The 25,257-nt window shown below is 37.7% G+C and overlaps 1 protein-coding gene and 1 pseudogene across 2 annotated transcripts in view; both read left to right on the plus strand.

The window, feature by feature from the left end:
- The window catches only part of Fancl (FA complementation group L), a 99,484-nt gene that overhangs the window by 35,996 nt on the left and 38,231 nt on the right, over positions 1-25,257 (plus strand). For both annotated transcript variants that reach the window (XM_048435392.3, XM_048435390.3), the window contains 2 exons: positions 2,941-3,041; positions 24,714-24,810. In XM_048435392.3, the coding sequence (XP_048291349.1) occupies positions 2,941-3,041; positions 24,714-24,810 (198 nt within the window). The remainder of the gene's footprint in view (positions 1-2,940; positions 3,042-24,713; positions 24,811-25,257) is intronic.
- Positions 3,128-5,550, plus strand: LOC146893969 (large ribosomal subunit protein eL8 pseudogene; annotated as a pseudogene).

The following is a 25,257-nucleotide window of genomic DNA, read 5'->3' on the forward strand; positions in this document are numbered from 1 at the left end:
TTTAGGTAAAGGGTAATCAATACATTTTCTTTGTAACCTGCCAGTCAGATCTCAGCATGTTTATTTTGATATGAGTACTTGGTGCTTTGTGCTTCTTACTTTAATGCTCTAGGAGTTGCTTGATGTCTGCTATTCTTCATTTGTTAAAGGTTGATCAGTAGGTTTAGATGCTTCTGGTCCAGTTTCCTATCATATACCACTTAGGAGATTTATCATCCACTGCCAGTTGCCCTGTATCCACCATTTCCCTGGCATTTGTAAAGGGCGTTTTATTTTCTTAAAGTTATACTGTACGTTTGGTTGTACAGGGCCTATGACCGTCCACAGCTTGTGCAATGGTCAGTATAAGAGCAGTGTCCTAATGGTGAGTAAAGGAAAAGATAAATTTGTCATTTAGGTTTATTAATCTAAACTATATGAATAAAGAACCGCCACCGTTCTTCTCTTAACACGAGGCATAGCATATACTAAAGCTACAAGGTGATTGCTTCTTTCTTTAAAAAAATTATTTTTACTGTAATGAGTTAGTGTCCATCAATTACCATAGGGAAATAATATGTTGGTCAGAATCATTATTAACTCAGGAGTTTTATGTTTGTTTAGCTTTAATCTGTTACAGTCATTTTCTTCCTGGTGCTTAAATTGTCCTATTTTTGATCAGTTCAAGCTGCCTCATGTTGGTTCCTGTGGTCTTTTAATATAAGCTAATCTTCCTTGCCTTGTGATGCCAATTGCTCTAGACATACTTGTCCATCCAATTCTAGAACTGTAATCAGCCACTCTAATAAGTCTGTAGGATTTCTTTATAGTAACACTAGTCCTTATTATCATGGGAAATGGTGTCAGATACCTCGGTCTAGAGAGTAGGGTGCACATTGCTGTTTCTCCTTCTAGCTCTTTTCAGTAGACACAGCTGTGGGAAGAGTAATAAACATGAGTTTATAACAATATTTCCAGTTGGCAAAATCCAGTTGGATTTTTCTTTGCATTTATGCTTCTGTCTCTTTATTCTGAAATGTTGGTTTCTAATTACATTTACTTTATTATTTATTTGTTATTTATGTTGGTTATTGTGTTGGCTTATTTCTGTTTCTGAGAGAGCACACCTGAGAGCATTTAAGTGAAAAGGGTGTTTTTTCTTATTTATGTTCAGAGGTGTCAGTCCATGGTCATTTGGCTCCACAGTCACTAGGTTTCTACATGGTGAGGCAGAAGATTATGTTTGGGAGGAGAAAAGCGGCTTAGGTCATGATGTATTGGAGGCAGAGAGAGTGACATGAGGAGACAAAGACAAGATAAACTCTTCAAGGTTCTGCTACTTTTTGACTTTCTTTCTCCATCCATGTCTTGCTTCCCAGTGGCCCATGGAGCTCTGAACTCATCAGTGCATTGACCCATGCAAAATCTCAGTAGTGTTTTCCATGGGGACCACGCCTTAAACATGTGAGCTTTGTTGAGGGATATTAAGCTGCAAATCATAATAGTTATACTTAACTTGTTAAGCTTCTCTTATCTTTGTTTATGTCAAAATCATAATGCTAATATTGCTGCTGACAATTGAAAACATTTTGATATTTCTTATTTTATAGTTTTTTTTTGGCACTTTTTACAGTATCAGGTAGTATGTATTGAAACAGTTGTGAGAGCTCTCTTCTGAGTTCATTTTTTGTCCTCATCCAACTCTTGGAGGTATATCATTGATAAAATGCTTAGAATCAGAATTGCTGAGGAAATTCATAAATTTTGATTTATGAATTTGTAAACTCTAATAAAGGTTATCAAATGTCCCAAACTACATCAAAGACCACAGTATATGGCTGGAGAGATGGTTCAGTGGTTAAGAGCACTGACTGCTCTTCCAAAGGTCCAGCGTTCAATCCCAGCAACCACATGGTGGCTCACAACCCACTATAATGTGTTCTGATACCCTCTTCTGGCATGTAGACCTACATGCAGATGGGACATTCATATACATAAAATAAAAGAGTAAGACAAAGAAGCATTTGTTTCATATTGCCTTATTATTTGAGAAAATTAGGAAAATTTCCCCCATTTATTACGATTTTAGTATGCAAATATAAGAACATGCGACCAGAACAAGACTATATTCCATTGAACTCTTATTGGATTGTAAGTTATGGCTCTGTTGGTTATTTAATTTTCAAAAAACATTTATTAGTTTCAGCTAAAGGAAGACCCTCTCTTCAGTCCTTGACTCACAGTACTTGTTTTGTACATTTGTGCTGTATTTCTGAGTATAAATGAGATCCTAAAGAAAGATCTTCAGAGACTATAGACAAGGATATACATTTATAATATGTATAGACCAAGTTGGCATTTTTTAATCACTGTTTAAGATAATGTCCATAAAATATGGGCATACATAGTTTACTTCTGAGGCCGTGCCCTTGCCGACAGTGTACCTAGTCCACAGTGATGAACTTAAGAATGGTGCTCACAGGAAGTCATAGTTATGGAAACTGTTCATGAAGGTTTGTAAATTTCTTGTGGCACTTCTTGAGAATATCTAGGCATGTGTTTGCTTAATTAATGAGAATTGCGAATGTCTGAAAATAATTCTCTGAGGTAGATTATTTTATTTCCATTTGTTTTAAAACCAAACCAGTGAGTCTCTTTTGTTTGAACTAGGAAATGTTAAAGTCAGGATTTAAGCCTCTGGAAGACCTGTTGAGAACGTTTGCACTCTCTGGTAGCTGTTTTCAGTTTCCCTAGATTATTGAGTAGAGACTCTGGCTGCTGTGCCTGGTGTTGTCCACCATCTTTAAACAACAGCAACAAAACCAACCATCATGTGGGTTTCCTATAAAAACAGTGAGCACTTTAGTTACCCAATGATAGAATTATGAAATTTTGTTTTGTAACCAGTTAATAATTCTCTTTTTAATATTCCATAGCTGATTAAAAATTTTTTTTCAACAGGAAGTTGCTTTAAAGAATCGACAAGAGTTGTGTATACGACCAGCTTCTCGAAGTTTCTGCACAGACCTTCTTAATGAGATAGGAGCTGTCGGTTGGGATAAGTATGTCTATTTAAACATATATCTTTAGTAATGCCTTTGTTTAGCACATTGCAGCTTTATCTATTTCTAGTCGTCACAGCGTAGTTTTGTGCCTGCTTTCAGTTGGTGTTTTGCTGTACAGTATCAGATGCTGATTGCTGCAATCAGTTACAGACAGGAGCATTGTGAAATATTAATCTGACAACCTTCATGTGATTTCAAAAAATAGCATTTGAGGCACCTAAGATTTATCTTAACGGGAATTTTCATTAGGTGTGCCTAATGCATTATGAGCACCTAACAGTATCCAAGTGTGCTACATGTTCCGTGTTTAAAAGTTATAGTGGGTGTTGGGTTGGTGCTCAGCAAGTAGAGTTTGCGCTCTGCAAACATGAAAACTATGAATGTGCTGAGCACGTAGGTCAGACCACACGAAACAAGTTGGCTAGCTACACTACCTGATCAGTGGCCTTTGACTCCAAAGGAGCTCCATTCCCTCAATAAGTAAGCTAGAGAGCTATTGAAGAAGAAATGGAGCATCAACATCTGGCTTCCACATGCATGTACACAGATATGTACGTATACACATATACATATATGCATGTGAAATGTAATACTAATAAATATGAATGAAAATGGAAAATTCCGGTTTCTTGATATGACCGTGTACATAGCTATGTTTGACTGTTATTCAGTTTTGCGTTCCTTAATTTAAATACCAATCTGTATTTTACCTGCTTTTGTACTTTTAGCAGTAAATATTTCTTTCTCTAAAGAAATAATGACTAAAGGAAGGCCGGGTTGGTTTGGTGCACCTTTAATCCCAGCACTTGGAAGGCAGAAGCAGGTGGATCTCTGTGAGTTCCAGGACAGCCAGGGTTATGTACAGAGACCCTGTTTCAAAACATGGGGAGAAAACAGAAAAGAGAGACTTAAAAATAATTCAGTAGATGGAAATGTAAATCGTTAAAACTTTATCCATACATCATCTGGAAAAAAAAATGTCTGGTAATTTACCTGATTTTCAGTTGCTGAATTCAATTCTCAGTGTGGACATTTTAAAAACATGTTTTGTTAGTAAGTATATTAGCTTTCTGCCCGGGCTGAAGCGTTAGTGCGAATAGGCAGTTTAGTTCTCAGTTTGTAACTGCCACCAGTTCTACTTCAGTGTTTATTTATTATTTCAGTTCAGAGTTCTTTATTACTAAGATAAATCATGGGCTGACTTCAGTTACCACATAGAGAGTGGAATTTTTCACCAGCAAGTTTTCCTGAATGTATTTAAGACATTTCATTACTCTTGTGTGTGCTGCTTCTTTGCTGTTTTCTGAGTTGACCTTTTGACCACTCATATAAAGAAGACAAACATCAAATTGCCGTTGAAGAGAAAACAAGGAGTCCATCATAGGTAGAAGACATAATTCTCTCTGTCCTCCAACCAAGAAGGATGTTCAAGGGGAAGAAGACCAAGGGGAAGAACGTGGCCTCATCCCCTGTCATTGTGAAGAAATAGAAGGCCAAAAAGGTAGTGAATCCTCTATTTGAGACAAGGCCTAAGAACTTTGGCATTGGGCAGGACATCCAGCCTGAAGGAGATCTCACACACTTGGTCAAATGGCCTGACTATATTAGTGGCAAAGGGACATCTTCTATAAATGGCTCAAAGTACCTCCTGCCATTTACTAGTTCCCCCAGGCCCTGGACCAACAAACAGCTACCCAGCTGTCCAATCATGCCCATAGCTACAGCACAGAGAGAAAGCAAGAAAAACAACATAGGTTGCTGGCCTGGGATGAGAAGATGAGAAGGAAGCTGCTGGCAAAGGGGACTTCCCAGCTAAGAGGCCACCTGTCCTTCCAGCAGGGGTCAATACAGTCACCACCTCGGTGGAGAATAAGAAGGTTCAGTTGGTGAATATTGCCCACAATGTAGACCCCATTAGGCTGATGATCTTCCTGCTTGTCCTGTGTCGCAAAATGGGGGTCCCCTACTGCATGATCAAGGGAAAAGCCAGGCTGGAGCAGCTGGTCCACAGGAATACATGCACCACTGTTGCCTTCGCACAGGTTGAGTCAGAGACAAGGGTTCTCTGGTTACGCTGATGGAAGCTATTAGGACCAATTCAATGATAACTGAGATCCACCACCACTGGGGAGGCAATATTCTGGGTCCTTAATCTGTGGTTCGCACTGCCAAGCTGAAAAGGCAGAGACAATAAAGAACTCACTACTGACCTGGATCAAATGTACACTGCTAAGTTTCCTGTGCATAAATATAATTATAAAATTAGAAAAAAAACAATTTTCTTTAATAAATTTACACTATAACCATACACAAACTGTGTCCCAAGTTATCTTCGTGTAAATTTGTTTTCAGAGACAGTGAAAATGGCAGTACATTTATTACTGTTAGAAGGAGGAGTCTGGTCCTTCGTCCATGTGTCCAGTTTCTCATTCTGTTCCTTGTAAATCTTCTCTTAGAACAGTTTCCCCTCTTGTCCACAGATCATTGCTTTCCACACTGGGTTTGACTGGAACTTATATCTTTTGTGTACCTCTGTGTAGAGATGGGTTGGCCATTATTTCAGACATGTATCTTATTTAGACTTCTTAATTTTATGTAACTGCTTCTTAACTTCATTTTCTTCCTGGCTAATAGTGACAGAACGTAGATCTGTATTTATGAGCCTTGAAACTCATACGTTGGTCTCTTGTCAAAAATTACAACTTAAATATCCAACTATTAAAACTTCACTAAAATCATGATTGCAAGTAATGGTGTTTCAGAATAGCCGAACTGTTGAAGTGAATATAATAGAACTATGTTTTCCAAATTGGATTTTACAACTGAGAACCATTATTGTGAAGTCACCGACGATGTGCATTAGGGAATGATAAATACAGTTGCCCCATGAGACGCAGGAAGTTATATTGGGCGCCTTCCCTTTTATGATACAGTGTTTTTGAGAAGTAATGAAGGACATTTTTCTTTTCCTATGTTAAAAGTCATGTTTCTCTGGAATATCTGTCCTTTAATTCAATCAGTCAGTAATATGAATCCTGTACTTGATTAAACTCCTTTTGAAATAGCTAATAGGAATCTTAGGGTCAGATTTTGGGTCCACTTTAGAGTTATTATAGGTAATTTACTTTTGGGAAGGATGTGTTTTAATACAGAATTTCACTGTGTAACAGCCCTTGCTGCCCTGGAACTCACTCTGCAGACCAGGCTGACCTTGAACTCTCAGAGATCTGCCTGCCTCTGCCTCCTGAGTGCTGGGATTAAAGGCATATGCCACCACTGCCCCACATCATTTTGGTTAATTAATATTTCTGTGTTCTCCTAATATTACCTTGGCTTTTGTTTTATTGCTATTTTTTATTTTCTATTTTTCTAAACTACCATAAATTTTTATGAGCAATATTAAAAATAAATATGTTGCATTGAGTGTCACATTGAAGTTATGCTCATGAAAACTGACACACGTCTTTGTACAAATCTAGTTTTTTTTTCTACTTATTTTTCACTTTTCCAAGTATTTGATATTTTCCCTAACTTTTACTTCTTACAACTTGTCATTGTTCTTGGAAATTTTTCTTTTCTTTTAATCTATCTGTGTGGTTTGACTTTTCTTTATTTTCTTTTTTATTATTGTTTACTTATTTATTCATTTGTTTATTTTTACATACCAATTTCAGTTCGCCCTCCCTGCTCTACTCCCTGCTTCCCCCTCCTTCCCCTTACTCTGTGGTTTCACATTCTAAATGCTTTGTAGACTCTTGCTTCTCTTCTCTCAGAGAGAGACACACTTTGTAGTTTGACTTAAGATATTTTACTTTTCTACCAACTTGGATGAAAAGACTTGGCAATAATGTTTTGAATTTATTACCTCAGACCACCCTCAAAAACATTTAGTCAACGATTTAAGCAGAGTTCTCATCTACTGACAGTCTTTAGTTCTTGATATGTCTTTAGTTTTGTGGACTGGAAGACATCTTGCCTCTTTCTATTTCTAGTCAGTTGTCCATCTCTCAGAGTTATGATGGAAAGTTCTGATAAGTAAGTCTTAATTTTGAGCAACCCTTATCTCTAATTTTTCTTACTTGTTCTTTCTGTTAGAGCAGCTTACTGTTTTTTACCCACAGTCACCGGTTAGCAAATATGTTCAATACTCTGTATGCCTGATACTCAGTGCATTGACATACATTCCTTAAGGGAAGACTTAGCTGGCATCCTCACTTGCACAAACGGCTTTTGTAAAGGAAATTGTTTGTAATCTCTCAAATTCCCATGTTTCATGAAGTCAGTAAGAGGGCTCCAGAAGAATGCATATTTATACACTTTCTTGAATATTCATCTATAGAGCAAGCCTAACCCTGAGCTAACCCTGACCTAGAAGCTAATAACATATGAAATAAAGTTATAATTGTACCTGCTCTTGTTTCCTGCTATAGACACTAAGCCTCATAGCCCCTGTGTTCACATTTGCAGCTCTGGGTTTTCTCATTTCCTTGAGAATCTTTGCTTTCTCTGCTCGATTTAATGATTTCTAAAACCAAAGTAAAGGACTTTATATTAGGCTGTGTTGAGTTTTCCTATTGCTTTGAACACAGTCATTGATTTCTTTCTCTTTCTTCCTCCTCCTTATCTATTTTCTTCTTCTCTTTTTCCTTCTCATTTTCTTCTTCTTAAACCATTGCTTCTTTTCCCTGAAATTATGAATACTTTTTTTTTAAAGAAACTAGAAAGTGGCATAATTTGGAAACAGCTCAGTGAATGCCCGTGATCAGTGCTTCCTGCTGCCTGATCCTCAGTATTTGCCTTGTTTCTACAGGCTGCAGCACTATGCTAATAACCTTTTGTTCTATACTGAAAAGTGTGAATAAACAGGTTTGAGACTCAGGGCAGCATTTTCCATCCCTCAGAAGATTTCTTTTGCTAGACAGATAAAATTGGAAGCGACTGCTGCAGGGTGCTGCTGAGGTCAGAGTGGGTTCCTTCCATGAGCTGTTTGGCCTGATTGCTTCGCTCTATTGTCTCTTTGAAGGAAGAGCCAAGTGTATTTGCTGGCATTTCTTCCATTGGTGGATCTTAAACTCTTACTTCTTTCTATCTATCTACAAGATTACTTTTCATCTCAATTAAAATCCCTTCTATCTAGAGTTTATCCGTTTCTTACTTGCAGTCTTTTTAAGAGTCACAGTTCATGAGTTCTCATTGAGATCATTCGGGGGTCTTCATTTCCGAACTCGCCTTTTCCCCGTTGCACCCTTCAAGTCCATTATTTTCATCTCTCATCCTCAGTAGATTGGATTGCCAAAAGTGCTGTTGAAGATTTAGGTTTTGGTTTTTCATTTGTTATTGTTTCTTTGGCCACTTAATCGCTGCTTCTTATCTGGATCCTTTGCTCAGAATATTTTCTGTTGTGCTGTAGTTTTCAAATCCTGGTTGCCTCAGCAATTCTTTGAGCCCCCCACCCCACCCCTGCCTTTCTTCTTTTATCAGGATACTTAATTGAGTTATTTAGAAAAGTTTTGGTCCATAATACATTACTCCGTTTTAGGTAGAAGTGGATTTTACATCTAGTTTTCAATGCACTATTCTGCTGATATTAGGAATTGCTGAATATTTTTTTCATCAAATCAGACTTTAGGTGTGCTAAGGCTTTGTTCTGCAGTAGGACTTGAAATATATGTATCTTTTAAATAAAATTAGTCACAATAATTGGGCACAGAAGAGAATAAAAACAAATATTGAGATGTTATAGTAGCAGTTTCAACTGAGTTTATGAAGATGGCTTGGACCATTTGTGTCCTGGAGTCAATCATTTTTTAGATATAAATGATCAGAGAAGAACGAAATCATTTAAATTCATTTTCAGATGCTTCCATGTTATGCTCATAATATTGGGTATGTAGGAAGGGCTTGGAATTGGGAGAGACAATTTTTTTTCCCTGTTACCTTGATAAAATGCGTTTAAGGCTGGTTTCCAAATGGATCTGGCATGACTAAGAGAAATGTAACACTGAAATTGATTGAAACATTGATGATCAGAAATGGGAGTTTTGACTCACTCAGGGTCTTTTTTTTTTCATCCAGCTATTACATGTTTAATATGACTTAGAGCAAAGAAGATGCATAGGCAGCTTAAAATACCACATGGAACTTAACATTGAGTGTAAGAGGCAGACTTCTAAGATGATTACAATAGCACTTAATGACTACTGTGATAAGTACTGTAGAGTATAATTGTAGCATTATGTGAGAGCCATTAGCAATAAATTTATAGAAGAAAGAGTACAATATGTGAAGTCTTTATGGAATAAATGTTTTAAGAGACACATTAGGAATGTTGACTTTTCCTTTGAATTGTACACATTGTTCTGGTATGGTGAAAAGGGACTAGATTTCTAACTTGCATGAGAGATGGAAGGATGTGAAAAATCCTGGCATATACAATTCATTAGACATTAATTATATATCTTTAGACTAAAGTTACTACATAGAAGACTACCTGTTTCTCCTATGTGCTTTTTATATTATTTAATTCTCAGAATAAATCACAAGATAAATTCTTTCATACAATGTATATATGGATGAATAAATTCAGTTGAAGCATGTTGAGGATACTATTGCTTGAAACTGTGTCTGTCACAAGACACCCTAGATATGGAACCTTTAATGAAGTTCCCCTAGATCTAGAGATAGATATACACTGAGGGAAAAGCTAGTCAAATTTACCCTATCATGAGTAAAATGTCTGTTAGCAAAACTATTCAGCTTTTGAGACACTTGTACATTCTGTTGCTCAGATTATGAAAGATCACGATTTAGCTGTAGGGACCCCAGTGAGTGAGCAACTCAGAGCACAGTATTGCTGCTTGTGAAGAATTTCTTAGCAGAGGAGATTCCATGTGAATGGATTGTGAGAAGTATGGAGTATGAGCTTTGTCAACATTTATCCGGCACCGTCCAGTCAAGTAAGAAAATTGTTGCATGGAACCACTTGTTTGCCTTGTCCGTCCAAAACTGAAATAATCACACAGAAACTGTATTAATTAAATCACTACTTTGGCCCATTAGCTTTAGCATCTTATTGGCTAACTCTTATATCTTAATTTAACTCATTTCTATTAATCTGTATATTGCCATGTGGCAATGGCAAAGTTCCAGCATGTCTATACCTGGCGGATCCATGGCGTCTCTCTCTGCCTTCCTCTTCCCAGCATTCAGTCTAGTTTTCCCCACCTACGTAATCTCTACCCTATCAGTAGACCAAGGCAGTTTCTTTATTCATTAACCAATAAAAACAACACATAGACAGAAGGACCTCCCACACCATTTCCCCTTTTCTGTTTCAATAAAAAGGAAGGTTTTAACTTTAACATAGTAAAATTAACATATAACAGAACAGGTTTCAAGCAAGAATTACACAATATTTATATCTACTTTATCTTTTATCATAACTAAGGAAAACTATAATTATAACTCTCTATTCTTCAACTCCACCAAAGACTCCAGAAGGATATAATATTACCTAAGTAAACAAGAAGTACATTGTAAGCAACTTCCAAAACTCTAGAATTGACAGAGACTTCTCACTGCCTGGACAGTCACCCAAAGTTTTTCCATACCATTGGGGTGTCCATCTTCAGCCTACAGGCCCATAGTATCCAACAGACTTTTCCATGATATAGGAGATTTCAAAGACGGGTCTGCCTTTATTGGTAGTTTGCCAGTCACTTTCTTCTGTATCCTACAGAATGTCTTGTAGACTCTTTCATGAAGCAGGACCCCTGAAAGATCATCTCACCTTTAGGCAAGTTCAGCAGTCATTTCTTTGTGGGTCCTGCATGTCCAGTTAAGTAGTCCAGAAAAAAGCAGTTTCTTGCCTAAGTGGCTGACCAACTCCATAAGGAGCCTCTTTGATGCCCATCTTTCTTTTGAAGTAATTGGTGCTGCCAGGAGCAGATGTGTCTCACTGTCATGAAAAGTCCTAAGTTTTTAAAACATTTAAATGCCATATTCTCAAGGTCTCTGAAAGATTTGAAGAATACCTATCCAACTGAAATATATCTCTATATATCTAGAAAACCTAAGTAACATGTCTACAATCTTGACTATTATAGATGAGTATTTATTTGCCTATATTTTTAAATTATGCATTACATTTTTAAATGAGCTACACAAACACAATATATTAATCAAGATCAGAAATACATATACATTTAACAAGATTGACCTTAAATTTGTATCAATAAAGCAAGGTCCATACAAATGCAAAGTATCCATCTCTATAGCATATCCCCCTTTAAATGTAAACAAACATTTATAGACAATATTTGGGAATATGGGCATAGTTATTTCTCTCCAAACTGCTTCCTGCTGTTTATTGGACGAACTATTTTCTTTGTGGAGGTGTTCACAGCAATCTTTTGGGGGATCTTGTTCCATGAAACCATATTGGTCTGGAAGCAATTCACAGGTTCTCATCTTCTGTGAAAACAAAAGAAGAACCTCTTTTCTGAAGCAATATATCCTTAGACTCAAATTTTGAAATCAAGATACCTTTATAATATACATGCTGGTTTAGCTTAGTAGCCTATAAAATGAAATGTCTCTCTGTACTTAGCCCATTTACAGTCAAAATATTTCAAAGAAAACACAATAATACATATAATCCAGACTCTCTGTGAATTTTCCATTTTTATGTGGCTTATTTTTCTTTACTCATTTTAATCTATGACTATATGGACTGTCACTTTAAAGACTTCTTTAAAAAATGATTTACTTATTTTTCAACTCTCTGTACTCTTTTTCTTCTCTCTCTCAAGCCTACGTGCATTTATCCAACACTGTGACCCATTATTGGTCTTTTTTATCTGGATTTGTCTTTATTGCATATCTGTAATTATTTTTTTGACCAGAAGCACTTCTTAAAATGCTAAGCACTTAAGAATCTAAACTCTGACATTACTAAGTCAAATATGGTACTGCGTGCTCGCCCCACCCAGTCCATCATGGAAGAGCCGCTTGTGCCATTGAGCCACACACGCTGCCCAATTTCAGGCACACAGCTGGTCCAAGTTGCCATCAAGGAAGCCACAGCACTCTTCTCACAAACCCCAGTTAAAAGCGCTGTAGCTGGACCTCTTGCCTTGAAGAGTCAGAGTTCACACTGGCAGGGCCCAGAAAGCCAACATTTTAAAATAGTGTGGCTTTTTTCTGCTATGGCTGAATCAGGAAAAAATCTCTCTTAAAGGAGCTGCAGCATGATGCCAGATGAAAAACAAATGCGGCTAAACTTTATTGTTGTTGTTTTTTTTACATATGCTTTCTCAGGTTTTACATGAATTTAATTGGCTATGTGGGCACCAATTGTTGCAAGGAACCACTTGTTTGACCCGGCTGCCCAGAACTGAAGTAATCACACAGAAACTGTATTGTTTAAATCACTGCTTAGCCCATTAGCTCTAGCTTCTTATTGGCTAACTCTTACATCTTAATTTAACCCATTTCTATTAACCTGTATATTGCCACCTGGCAGTGGCTTACCAGCAAAGATTTGGCATGTCTGACTCTGGCGGTGGTTCCATAGCACCTCTTTGACTCCATCCTTCTTCCTCCCATGCTATAGGCCAAGCCAGTTTTCTTTATTCATTAACCAATGAAATCAACACATAGACAGAAAGACCTCCCACACCAGAAAATAAGAAAACCCATAATCTATATTTTTGTAATTCTTAAGAGTGGTCTACCAGGATGTGACAGACCCAAGGCCGAGGCCTGATTATGCTGGCCCCTGTTAGACTGCCACCCTCTGAGGCCTTTTCTGAGCAGATGGTCAGCTGTAATTTAAAATATCCTTTAAACTTATATTTAACCTTTTAAATATATTTTAAAATATCCTTTAAATTACACACAGTAATTTGTATGACTTCCATTTTCAGAAATGTAATGATTTTGATCATGTTCAAGTAACTGTATTTTCCATGTATTTGAATAAATAATCTTGAAGATTAGCCAGTGTGAAATCTGAGAGTAAGAGAAAGATCTTTTCATGGATAATATACACCTCACTTTGTTTTAAATTAAATAGTTGGCATTTCTGGGTTTTTTTGTTTGGTGTTTCTGTTTTTAATTTTTTAAAACAAAATTTCTACATCCTAGGTTGGTCTTGAACTTGATATGGAAACCAAGTAGTCTTGAACATGAGGCAGTTCATCTGCCTCAGTCTCCCAAGCAGTGGTTCTCAACCTTTCTAATGCTGTGACCTTTATTACATTTGCTCATGGTGTGATGACCCCTAACCATTAAATTATTTTCTTTGCTGCATCATAACTGTAATTTTTCTACAGTTATAAATCATTAAAGTAATATCTGTGTTTCCCAAAGGTCTTAGGTGATGTCTGTGAAGGGTTTGCTAGACCCTCTAAGGGATCACGACCCACAGGTTTGAGAGCTGTTGTGCTCATGGGTGGCCCTGCCTACAGTGGGCTGGGTCATCCTACTTCAGTTATTAATTAAATAAATACTGCCTATGGGCCAATTTGGTGGAAACACTTTTGTAAGTGAACTTACTTTTGTAAGTTCACTCTTCCAAGATGACAGAAGAAAAGAAATAGGAGAAGAAAAGGAAAGGAAAGGGAAGAAAAGAAAAAAGAAAAAAAGAAAAGAAAAATTCTAACCAGGACATTATGAGACTCACACTGTTCCTTTGTAAAATAGACATAACTTGTTGCTGCTATACTAGTTCATCCAATAATGTTAGGCTATATATGGTTTTTATAGTACTTAATTAGGGTAATGATTTAGCTGCAATGAATGACAACCTGTTTTATAATAGGTAAGGAATAAAATATTAATTTAATATCGTAACAAAATAAATTATTAGTGTGATTTCATTCTAAATACCCTACTAATATGTTCAAAGTATTGAAATAATACAGTAGTGAACTTGTTTTAAAGATTGGAATATATCTGTAGTAGTTAACTTGACCAGCATTTACATTAAATGCTAGTTACCTGAATCAGTAAATAATCAGTAAATAACTAGTGAGTCTCACAGTAGCTCTTGCATGTTCATGAATACATGCTGCATTTTCACAGTCATAGAAATAGAAAGCTACACATTACTACATGAAAAGCTTGTTTAACTGCCAATCTAGAACTCAAAGGAGAAAGCATGAGTTAGTGTAAATGAGAATGAAGCTGAAGTGGATTTGGTCTGTGAACACTTGGCCAAGTTCTTCAAGCACAGTAGGAATGGGGAAAAACATTCAAGCCTAAGAGTGAGGCGACAGGATGGGCGGTGCAGTAGGTCAGGTGATCACATGAAAAGATGGAGCTATGGGGATCTACTACAGGATTTCCACTGCCGGGTCAAAGACCGAAGGGGATGGGGCTCATTGACTATTTCGGCACAAGGAGTTAAAGTGATTTAAAAGAAAGGGTAGATGTTGACACAGCAGACAACATGGATTGATATTATAAAGAGAAATGAAGTGACCAAAGTGAAGAGAGCGGGAGTTTTGAGTAGTCTAGGAGTGATGTAATCACTCCTATAAAAATTCCAATAAAAATGGAAACTTCCTACATCATTTCTCAGCTTGCCCATTGATGTTAGAACTACTAAAATTCATCTAAATGGTTAAGGAAAAGAAGCTAAATAATTCAAGTTGCTGTTCAAACTAAGTACAGTATTTCAAGAGATTTAAAAAAGCAAAAACCATTAGGTTGACTGTGTTTTAAATCCTGTTCATGTTCATTCAGTTCATTATGTAGCTCCCGACTTTCACTTGAGCAATTACAGATTGCAGTTTCTTAATCTTCACTCTGAGCTTCTCTTCTTGGAGCTTCCCAGGGTTGTCATCTCTTCCTTCCTTTTTCATTGCAGTTGTTAAGCAGATTTACATTGGTTTCTGTAGCGACCATTCCTTTTTTTTTTTTTATCTTGTTGGATTATAAAGGTTATAAGTAAACAGTTTTGATTTTATGATTACATAAAACTTTTTACTGAAAAGTTACTAGCAGAACATTCTTAACATTTCCATTTGTTATTATTTATAAAACTTTGAAGGCGTAAGTCACAGACAATCCCACACCAGTTTGGAATTATGATTAATAGAATGGTTATTTATTCAAAGGGGAAAAAACTTACAGATTACCGTCCCAGACAACAGCCCCTCCGCGCGAACAGGAAAGGAGTCCAGGGGCCGGAAACGGAGCCGGAAGACAAAGAGAGAGTGGAGGACAGCCGCTGCTTTTTTTAAAGGGAGAGACCACGCCCCAATGGGCTGGTAACTCAGCGGCGATTGGCTGAAGGAGCTGAAGGAACTCCCACAGCATCTCCCCCTTTTGTTTAAGTAAGAGAGTTCTAAGCCTACTACGCAATTATATACAATAAGTACAAACCTACGAAATTATATACAATAAATACAAATATCCTATTCTAACTAGCTTAAGTCTTGTATAACAAATAACTTGGCCAAGTCATGAAAGGAAAGTAACTACATTTATATAATCTTCAATCCCATCGAAGATCTGAGAAGGGAAATAATGTTATCTGAGTAATTAGGAAGTGCAATCAAACAACTTCCAGAACATGTACCAAATCGCAGAGACAACTGGCTACCTGGACAAACACCCAAAGTCACATTTGCAGCGTTGAAGCAACCAACTTTGGCTAAGGCCTGATGTAACTGACATACCATTTTCAAAGGCAAGAAACTTCAAAACTATCTTACCCTGTCTTGGCAGGATATGACAGTCTTGTTTTATCCATTTACGGATATTCTGTAACTCTGTCAGTAGTTGAGGTATGAGCATTTTTTTACCCAAAGGCCAGTTCTGCCAAGAAGAAAGGCTCCAGGTGGAGTGTCTTTGGTGCTCAACATTCTCTCGGGCATAGATCAGTGTTGCCAGGAGTGATTGTGTCTCCCTACCATAGAACTCTGAATTAGATTAAAGGCCATTTTCTACAGCTCTTTGAAGAGGTTGAAGATTATCTATCTATACTGAATATAATCTCTATATATCTAAAGAACCTGATTAGTCTAATTATAAATGACAAACTTAGATGACTGTTGATCTATATAATTCTCAATATCTATCTAACTTAAAGACTGAGATAATAAACAAGTGTGCAATAAATGAGGACAATGAGACCTCCAAATATAAACAATGTGCAAGTATACATTGCAATATGGTAAATATATATCAATACATAAACAATATATAAGTATCTTAATCAGAGGTAGAAGTGTACAATGCAATATGGTAAATATACATATATCAATACAATATATATATATACAAATACATAAAAATGTTTTAAACAGAGGTAGAAGCATGAAGCATGCATGCATAAAATAGTCAACATAATTTAACTTTGTATCAATATATAAGAATCGATACCAATATGTTTGTCTAAAAGCAATAACTCACAAGTACAAATCTATTTATCCCATAATCCAATTATCCCTCCTTTTTTTTTTTTTTTTTTTTTTTTTTTAAGATTCCTGTGCTTATAAAATTCCTCCCCCAACCCTCAACCGTATACTAATTATAACCAACCCCTAAATGATGTCCCTAAACCCAAGGACAAACTTTATTGGGAGAGGGGACGTCGTTCTCTAGAATTACTTCCAGCTGTCATGGGGGCGACGTTCTTTCTGGGGGATCCTGTGAAAGTAAAATGATGGTTAAATTTCAAGATCAATGTCTTTTAAAATTGCAAATAGTCTCTGAGTATTTTGTGGAGGTCTGGCCAGAATGTTGTACAAGATGTGCACCATTTCAGCACGTTGGAACCGTCTTGTGCAGCTGGTACCCAAAACAGGTCTTGTAGTAGCGCTATCAGTATCATGACGTCATATCAACCAGGTGGAGTTGTTGTTATGGGGCCCCATCTTCTTCCTGGAAACTTCAAATGTCACTGTAGGAAAAACTCATTGTTCATTGTGGAAAACTTAAACATTAATTATATAGACATATACATGAATACCTATATTCAATGAGAGACATGATAGATATATTTAATGAAGGTATGATAGATATGAAGAAAAGTAAAGATGTTTTCTAAACTCATATTTCTTTCTGTCCCATATCATGGCTCTTGACATGAGACAGAAACTCCAGAAACTCTGGGTTTTTCTTTAAACAACAGGCTTGGAATTAGAGAGGGACTGAGCCAGAGTTCAACTCTAAAACCAGCTCTATAAATTTAGAAATATGATTTAGTATATGGTACTTACAGAACCTATTCAGTTTTCTTGATAGTCCCTATTGGGCCGTTATTTTCCATCTGTCAGTATTCAAATATCCAGGGTCCCTTGAACTTTTCAAAGATCAGTGTTTTCCTGTGGAGATAAGAACAGAACCCTGCCCCCATTCTATATGCTTTTCTTACCACCTGTATGGTTATCATCATTGTAGATGCTGTCATTTCTCCTTTCCAAGAGGTTTCTCCTCTTCAAATCGAACCTTTATTAATTTTGATGGTATCCACAATTTTTCTTCTCCTGTGGAAACAAGAGCAAAACCCCTTCCCCAACGTAGCACATCTCCTGGCTTCCATTGAGAGGTCAGCACGTCTTTGAAATAAACAGGTTGGTTTAGTTCAGAAGTTTTTTCCATTATCCAATGCCTCTCTGCTGCTGTTGTTCCTTTCTCATTAGCATTAAGAAAATTCAAGGTTAATAAAGCATTATGCAATCTATTTCTGGGGGTATCTTTCATCCCTTTCTGTTTGTTTAGCATATCCTTTATAGTACGATTTGATCTTTCTATAACTGCCTGACCTGTAGGATTATTTGGTATACCTGTAACGTGTTTTATATTATAATAAGCAAAGAAGCGTTTCATTTTCTTAGATACATATGCTGGACCATTGTCTGTCTTTATTTGTGCAGGTATACCCATGATGGCCATAACTTCCAATAAATGTGTGATTACCGAATCAGCCTTTTCTGAGCTCAGGGCAGTTGCCCATTGAAAACCTGAATACGTGTCTATGGTGTGGTGTACATATTTTAATTTACCAAATTCCATAAAGTGGAACACATCCATCTGCCAGATTTCATTCCTTTGAGTACCCTTTGGGTTACTCCCTGCAGGCAATGGTGTTTGATTATAGAAAGAACAAGTAGGACATCTCTTTATAATGTCCTTAGCTTGTTGCCATGTAATGGAAAACTCTTTCTTTAAGCCTTTACTATTGACATGATGTTTTTTATGAAATTCTGAGGCCTGCAGAACGCTTCCAATCAATAATTGGTCAATTTCAGCGTTACCTTGTGCTAGAGGCCCAGGCAGACCGGTATGGGACCGGATGTGTGTTATGTACATTGGACAAAGCCTATTCCTAATTATGTCCTGTACCTCGATAAACAATGAAGTCAACTCTGTGTCATCTGGTATGAATTCAGCGGTTTCAATATGCAAGATAACTCTTTCTGCATATTGTGAATCTGTAACTATATTAAGAGGTTCTTTAAAATCCCTTAGCACCATAAGAATGGCATATAATTCTGCCTTCTGGACAGAATTATAAGGGCTTTGTTCCACCTTACTCAATTCTTCTGATTTATAACCTGCTTTCCCTGATTTATTTGCATCGGTATAAAATGTCCGAGCTCCAGTTATTGGAGCATCACGTACAATTCTAGGAAGAATCCAAGAAGTTCTCTTTATGAGGTTAAGTCTATCACTTTTGGGATAGTTGCTGCTAATTTCTCCCAAAAAATTAGCACAAGCTCTTTGCCATGGTTCATTATCTTCCCATAACTTTCTTATTTCCTCAGTAGTAAAAGGCACTATAATTTCTGCTGGGTCTATACCTGCTAGTTGACGAAGTCTCAGTTTACCTTTTATAATTAATTCTGAAACCTTTTCTACATAAGTTTTTAATTTTTTACTTGGTTTATGAGGTATAAATATCCACTCTAAAATAATATCTTCCCTCTGCATTAAAATCCCTGTAGGAGAAATTCTGGAAGGCAGTATGACTAGGATGGAACTAAGATTCGGGTTGACCCTATCCACATGTGCCTCCTGTAATTTTTCCTCAATCATTGTCAGTTCCTTTTCTGCTTCAACTGTCAATTTTCTGGGACTATTCAAATCCTTATCACCATCTAAGGTTTTGTTTAAATGAACTATTAGATCAGGTGTTATCCCAACAGCTGGTCGTAGACTGGAAATATCTCCTAACAATCTTTGGAAGTCATTAAGAGTCCGTAACCGGTCTCTCCTAATTTGTGCCTTTTGTGTTCGAATTTTCTCTAACCCTATTCTGTAGCCTAGGTAATTAATAGAATCTCCTCTTTGAATCTTTTCAGGGGCAATTTGTAATCCCCACCTAGGCAAAACTTTCTTTACTTCTTCAAACATACTTTCCAAAATATCTTTATTTGAATCAGATAATAAAATGTCATCCATGTAATGATAAATTATGGACTTGGGAAATTGCTTACGAATTATTTCCAGTGGCTTATTAACAAAATATTGACACAATGTGGGACTATTGAGCATCCCCTGTGGGAGGACAGTCCATTGATATCTCCTAGTAGGCTGAGAATTATTATAAGTAGGCACTGTGAAGGCAAATTTTTCTCTATCCTTTTTTTGCAAAGGTATAGTGAAAAAACAATCTTTCAAATCAATAACTATAAGAGGCCATCCTCTTGGTAATAGAGAAGGCAAAGGAATTCCAGATTGTAGCGGACCCATAGGCTGAATTACCTTGTTGACAGCTCTTAGATCTGTCACCATTCTCCATTTACCAGATTTCTTTTTTACAACAAACACAGGAGAATTCCAAGGGCTGGTTGATTCTTCAATATGGTTAGCATCTAGTTGCTCTTGTACCAGCTGTTCCAAAGCCTGTAACTTATCTTCAGCTAGAGGCCACTGCTTGATCCATATTGGCTTCTCAGTTAGCCATTTTAAAGGTAGGGCTGTTGGTACCTCTAAAGGTTTGCTATTGGCTGTGTGTTCTTGTACAGCCTGAATGGCTGGTGACCTTTTTCCATAATACCTCATTATATCCTTCCCAGAATTGTGAGTTCCTGGAACTACAGGAATGTTAATCTGGGTATTCCATTGCTGTAGCAGGTCACGGCCCCATAAATTTATTGCAATATTTGCTATATATGGCCTTAATCTTCCTATTTGCCCTTCAGGCCCTATGCATTCCACCCATCTTGTGCTTTGTTTTACACGAGATAGGGTTCCAATTCCCAGGAACTGAACATCTACCTCATGAAGAGGCCAATTCGGATGCCAGGATTCTGGAGTAATTATACTTACATCCGCACCTGTGTCTAATAAGCCTTCAATAAAAATGCCATTTATACAGACTCTTAGCTTTGGTCTTTGATCGTTAATATACGTTTGCCAAAATATACGTTTACTCTGTCCTCCTGAATTTTTTGACTCATTCTCCACATGTAATTCATCATTTAGACCAGTATTACTTTTTACGGCAGACATTGGAGTTTTTAATTTTCTTGGTGAGACACATTTTCGACTGTAACTGGGAATGACTGGGCCACTTTTGGCTTGGGGGCCTGCGAGAGGCCCCTCAAGGAGTTTCCCGATGGTATTGGGTTGCCTTGTCTGTCTTTTGTTGACCTGCATTCGTTGGACCAATGTCGGCCTTTACCGCATCTTCTGCATATACCTGAAGGCTGAGATCTCCTACTTTTGTCATTCCCAGAGGAGATATTATTCCTAGGATTTCTTTGCCTGCAATCCCTTTTCAGATGTCCTAATTTACCACAATTAAAACACCTGGTAGTTTGATGTCTCCTCATAGCTTTGGAAATCGCTTCTCCTACCCAGGATTCATCGTTATAGCTAAACATCTCAACATTCATTGTATGCTGTATCCATTCTTCCATTGGTGCTGATCTAGATCTTAAAGGCCCAATTATCTTTTTACATTCAGTATTTGCATTTTCAAAAGCTAGAGATTCAAGAAGTATTCGTCTAGCTTCTGGGTCTGTTACCCCTATGTCCAGAGCCTTAATTAATCTTTGCACAAAGTCAGTAAAGGGTTCTCTCTGTCCCTGCCTAACCCTGGTATATGATTCGACCCTTTTTGCTGGATCTTGTATTCTATTCAAAGCATTCAAGGCTGCTTTGTGACATAAGGACAGCACTTCTTCATCATAAAGAGCTTGGACCTGTGGATCAGCATATGCTCCTACACCAAGAATTTGATCTTGGGAAACCTCCACACCTTTTGCTCTTCCTTGCTGTTCCATATGTTTGGATTCTTCTCTGAAATAAATTCCAAACATCAAGGAAGGCCCATCATCTAAAACTGCAGACACTAGCTGAGAGAAATCATGGGGGGTAGCTCTGACATTAGAAGCCCAAGTCCTTATCATTTCCTTAACAAATGCAGAGTGCAAGCCAAAGTTAACGACAGCTTGCTTAATTTCTTTTAAATCATTCATTGCTATTGGTGTCCATCTAGCTTCTTTAACTCCCTTTGAGCCTTTGGAAGTTAACCCTTTGTCAGAATAAATTACAGGGTATGTTGTTAGGACCCTGGGTAAGCCAGTTCTAACAGCTGGTGGTGGCATTGTATCCTGTCCTTGTGCCTTCTTACTCTGTTCACCAGCTCTAATAGTTTCTTCAATCATTTCTAATCTTTTTATCATTGTATCCCTTAAATCCTGAATCTCCTGACCTACCCGTGTTTCTAGTAATTTCACTAAGGTATCAGTTTTTTGGTTCCCATTCTGGAGGTTCATTCTATCTGTTACCTTATCAAAACTTTGTGGTAACATCTGAACGTCAAATTCAACAGCCTGTACCCTTTCAGGTAACTTCCTAGTACCCTTGGACATGGAGTCAATTTTGTCTATCATAGTATCCACTTGTTCAGATAACCCCTGATTTTCAATAATTTTAATCCTTTCAACTAGTTGTTCAATATTAGTCCGTAAAAATCGTATCTTTCTTAATGATAAAATATTGAAAAGAAAACTGAAACCTAGCAATAAGTAAATTAATATATTCCCATAGTCATATAAACCTTGCATGACATAATCCATTGTATTAATAAAGAAAACAGTAAAATTGGCGTTGGAAACAAAAACTGCCATATTACCTCTTGTCTAGTTGGCAGCGCTGTTGCCAAGTTGCGACTAGAACCACTGCAAAGGTGACTTAAACAGGTCCTGTTTCAGTGTCTGCCTTAGTATTTGTTAAAAACTAGGAAATATAAGTTGCTCAAGAAAGAAAGTTTAATTAAATCAATTCCATACACGGAACCAGAAACCCAGAATCCAGGGGTAGAAAAGAGCAACCCGGAAGCCGCGTATGCCTCCACGTGACCGAGTCGTTCTGATTCACGCCACTAAAGCACCGCACTTACAAGGGAAATTTAAAAACAACTCAGAAAAGAGCAAACCAGGCAGGCAGAGACTGTCCCGAGCCTGTGGAGCTTGGGAGGCGTGGGGTTTAACTGAACTGCTGGCTCCACACACAGGGCACAGGCCGCAGCTGAGGGAGGTCTCGTGACTAGCCGAGCTGGTAGCAAGCAGTTGAGTGGGGGGGAAGGGGGGGTTCTACAACCAAACGTGGGGCGCCAGATGAAGGCGTAAGTCACAGACAATCCCACACCAGTTTGGAATTATGATTAATAGAATGGTTATTTATTCAAAGGGGAAAAAACTTACAGATTACCGTCCCAGACAACAGCCCCTCCGCGCGAACAGGAAAGGAGTCCAGGGGCCGGAAACGGAGCCGGAAGACAAAGAGAGAGTGGAGGACAGCCGCTGCTTTTTTTAAAGGGAGAGACCACGCCCCAATGGGCTGGTAACTCAGCGGCGATTGGCTGAAGGAGCTGAAGGAACTCCCACAGCAAAACTTCATCTTCTGTTTTGATTTGTTGTGTTAGAAAGGAATGCCCTTATTTTCGGCCCGTTAGAATCCTGCTCTGTTTTACAGATCTTTTCTTTGCCCAGCTGTCACGCATCTGGGCTCCTGCCCCCTTTAATCCGCTTTCAGCCAATGCTTTTAAAGCTGCATCTGCATGAAAGTTTCTATGCTTTTGCTTTAATCAATGCTCCTTTTTGATTTTGAAAGTACAGTTTATGCTTTGAAAATCCCTGCATTTTTAAAAAGCTGGGCGGTGGTGGTCATGCCTTTAATCCCAACACTCGGAAGGCAGAAGCAGGTGGATCTCTGTGAGTATGAGGCCAGCCTGGTCTAGAAGAGCTAGTTCCAGGACAGGTCCCAAAGCTGTACAGAGAAATCTTGTCTTAAAAAAAAAAAAAGAATCCCTCTATTTTTAAATACATAAAATGAAAATGTTTATTAATCGAGGAAGGACAAATCAATCAAATCAATGCACATGCCTCTCGCTTTGGAGCTGAAGAAGTTTCTCATCAGATACACATCATCTAAACCTATGAAAAAGGTGATGGAGACTAATGCGTGCATTGTTTGCATGTGAGAAGTTTAATAGGTTATTAGTAGATATCAATGACAAAGAAGAGTGACCATGTACACAAACATGTTTTCTACCATAATTTTACTCTGTTTTCTAAGACTCTAGACTTTTTACTGATAGATAGAACTTTTACTCTTGATACTTTTTTTTACATTTTAATCCATTTACATTTTAATCCATTGTTGAACACACATATGCTCTTCTGATTCCTGCCTTTTTTATTAGTCTTCCAAAGCTCCATTGTCCATAGTTTTCTTTAATTGAACCATTTTACCCTTGTCCCGGGTCAGCAACCAGATGGACTATAGTGATACTGAGAAGTCCACCTGTGTTAGATGCACATGTTAGTTCTTACCACCTCTCTGCTGGATGAGTTGGTACACAGTAGTCTCAGCCTGCTTTCTGTCTTTACAGAGAATAGTATTATGTAAATGTCCAGGACTAGCCACTCTCCTGGTGCACTGGTAAACACACTCCAACTCTGAGCCACTTTGGCAGTAGCTTATGCTGCTCAACGAACTGTATTTTTACAGAATGATGTATTTCAAAGGAGATTGGTTTTCACTGTAGAGAATTCATGCTTTTAAAGCAATTCAGAGCCAAAACAACTGAGTTTGAGCTATGTGTTTAAAATATTAGTCATGTTGAATACATGCCTAGGTTAAGTGTCAGAGGCTATATTTTGTGCAAAAAGGAAATTTATTGCAAAGAGACCAGTCCATTCCTATGTTTATGCAGTATTTTCCATAGGTTTAATCTGAGTATATGAACTAATATCAGCCAGATTGTTGTCCAGTAACATTATTGATAACAAAGGAGAAGTTCATTGAGGAGAAAAACAAATAAGGGAAGCATAAAAATCTCATACTGTATGAAACTACAGAAATGGATCAAAGCCTTTGACAGGAAGTTTAATGTGTACATAAGTAGATGCTGACAGAAACATGCTGTGTGTGCCAAAGGGTCCAGTGATGGAAAAGCGAAACATAGTGCTCACTGACCACAGCATGAGCCTTGACACACATTGTAAATAATCCCGAGATCTATGGCCACATTAAGCGCTAGGCTGCTGTATTAACTGCAGTAAATCTATAGCAGGAGGAGAAACTGGCACGCAGAAATTCCTGATTAATTTTCTCCATGTAGTAGTGGGAATGGTACCCTCCCCCACACCCTATAGCCCCCCTCTGGGTGACCATTTTTTATTCTCTTTTGCTCTCCAGGCTTGTGTGTGTGGATACTTCCTTCAGCACCATCAAGTTCAAAGCAGAAGACGCTTCTGGTAGGAAGCATCTGATCACTGTCAAGTTGAAGGCGAAGGTACGTGCCTCGTTACTGTGTTCAGGAAAACTCTGAGCAATGAACTCTGGATGTTTTCAATGTTGAGAAGTGCTGGTTATTTTAAAAGGACATGGGTCATTTTCAAAATTAACTTTAAAAAGCCTCGAGGAATTTACTTATCCAGTTTCCAGAGGTCTAGATATAATTTCGTGTCATCAATATGCAGACCTCATAATCAAGAAATATGAGAGAGTCAACATCCCCACACACTGGGACGTTAGTGTTGTGCTATTGTCTGTAAAACAGAATGAGTGACAAGTCCCCTGTCCTGTTTAAGGTTTTAGGAAGTCTCTTGCCTCAACTTCTGACTGTGAGTTGTTTTTGTTGTTCTTATCTCTTTCCTCACCCTACCCCCAACACATACACACACACACACACACACACACACACACACACACACACACACAAAGAGCACATATACATGCA

Source organism: Myodes glareolus, chromosome 8 (assembly GCF_982192425.1).
Source record: "Myodes glareolus chromosome 8, mMyoGla1.1, whole genome shotgun sequence".
In the NCBI taxonomy this organism is placed as follows: Eukaryota; Metazoa; Chordata; class Mammalia; order Rodentia; family Cricetidae; genus Myodes; species Myodes glareolus.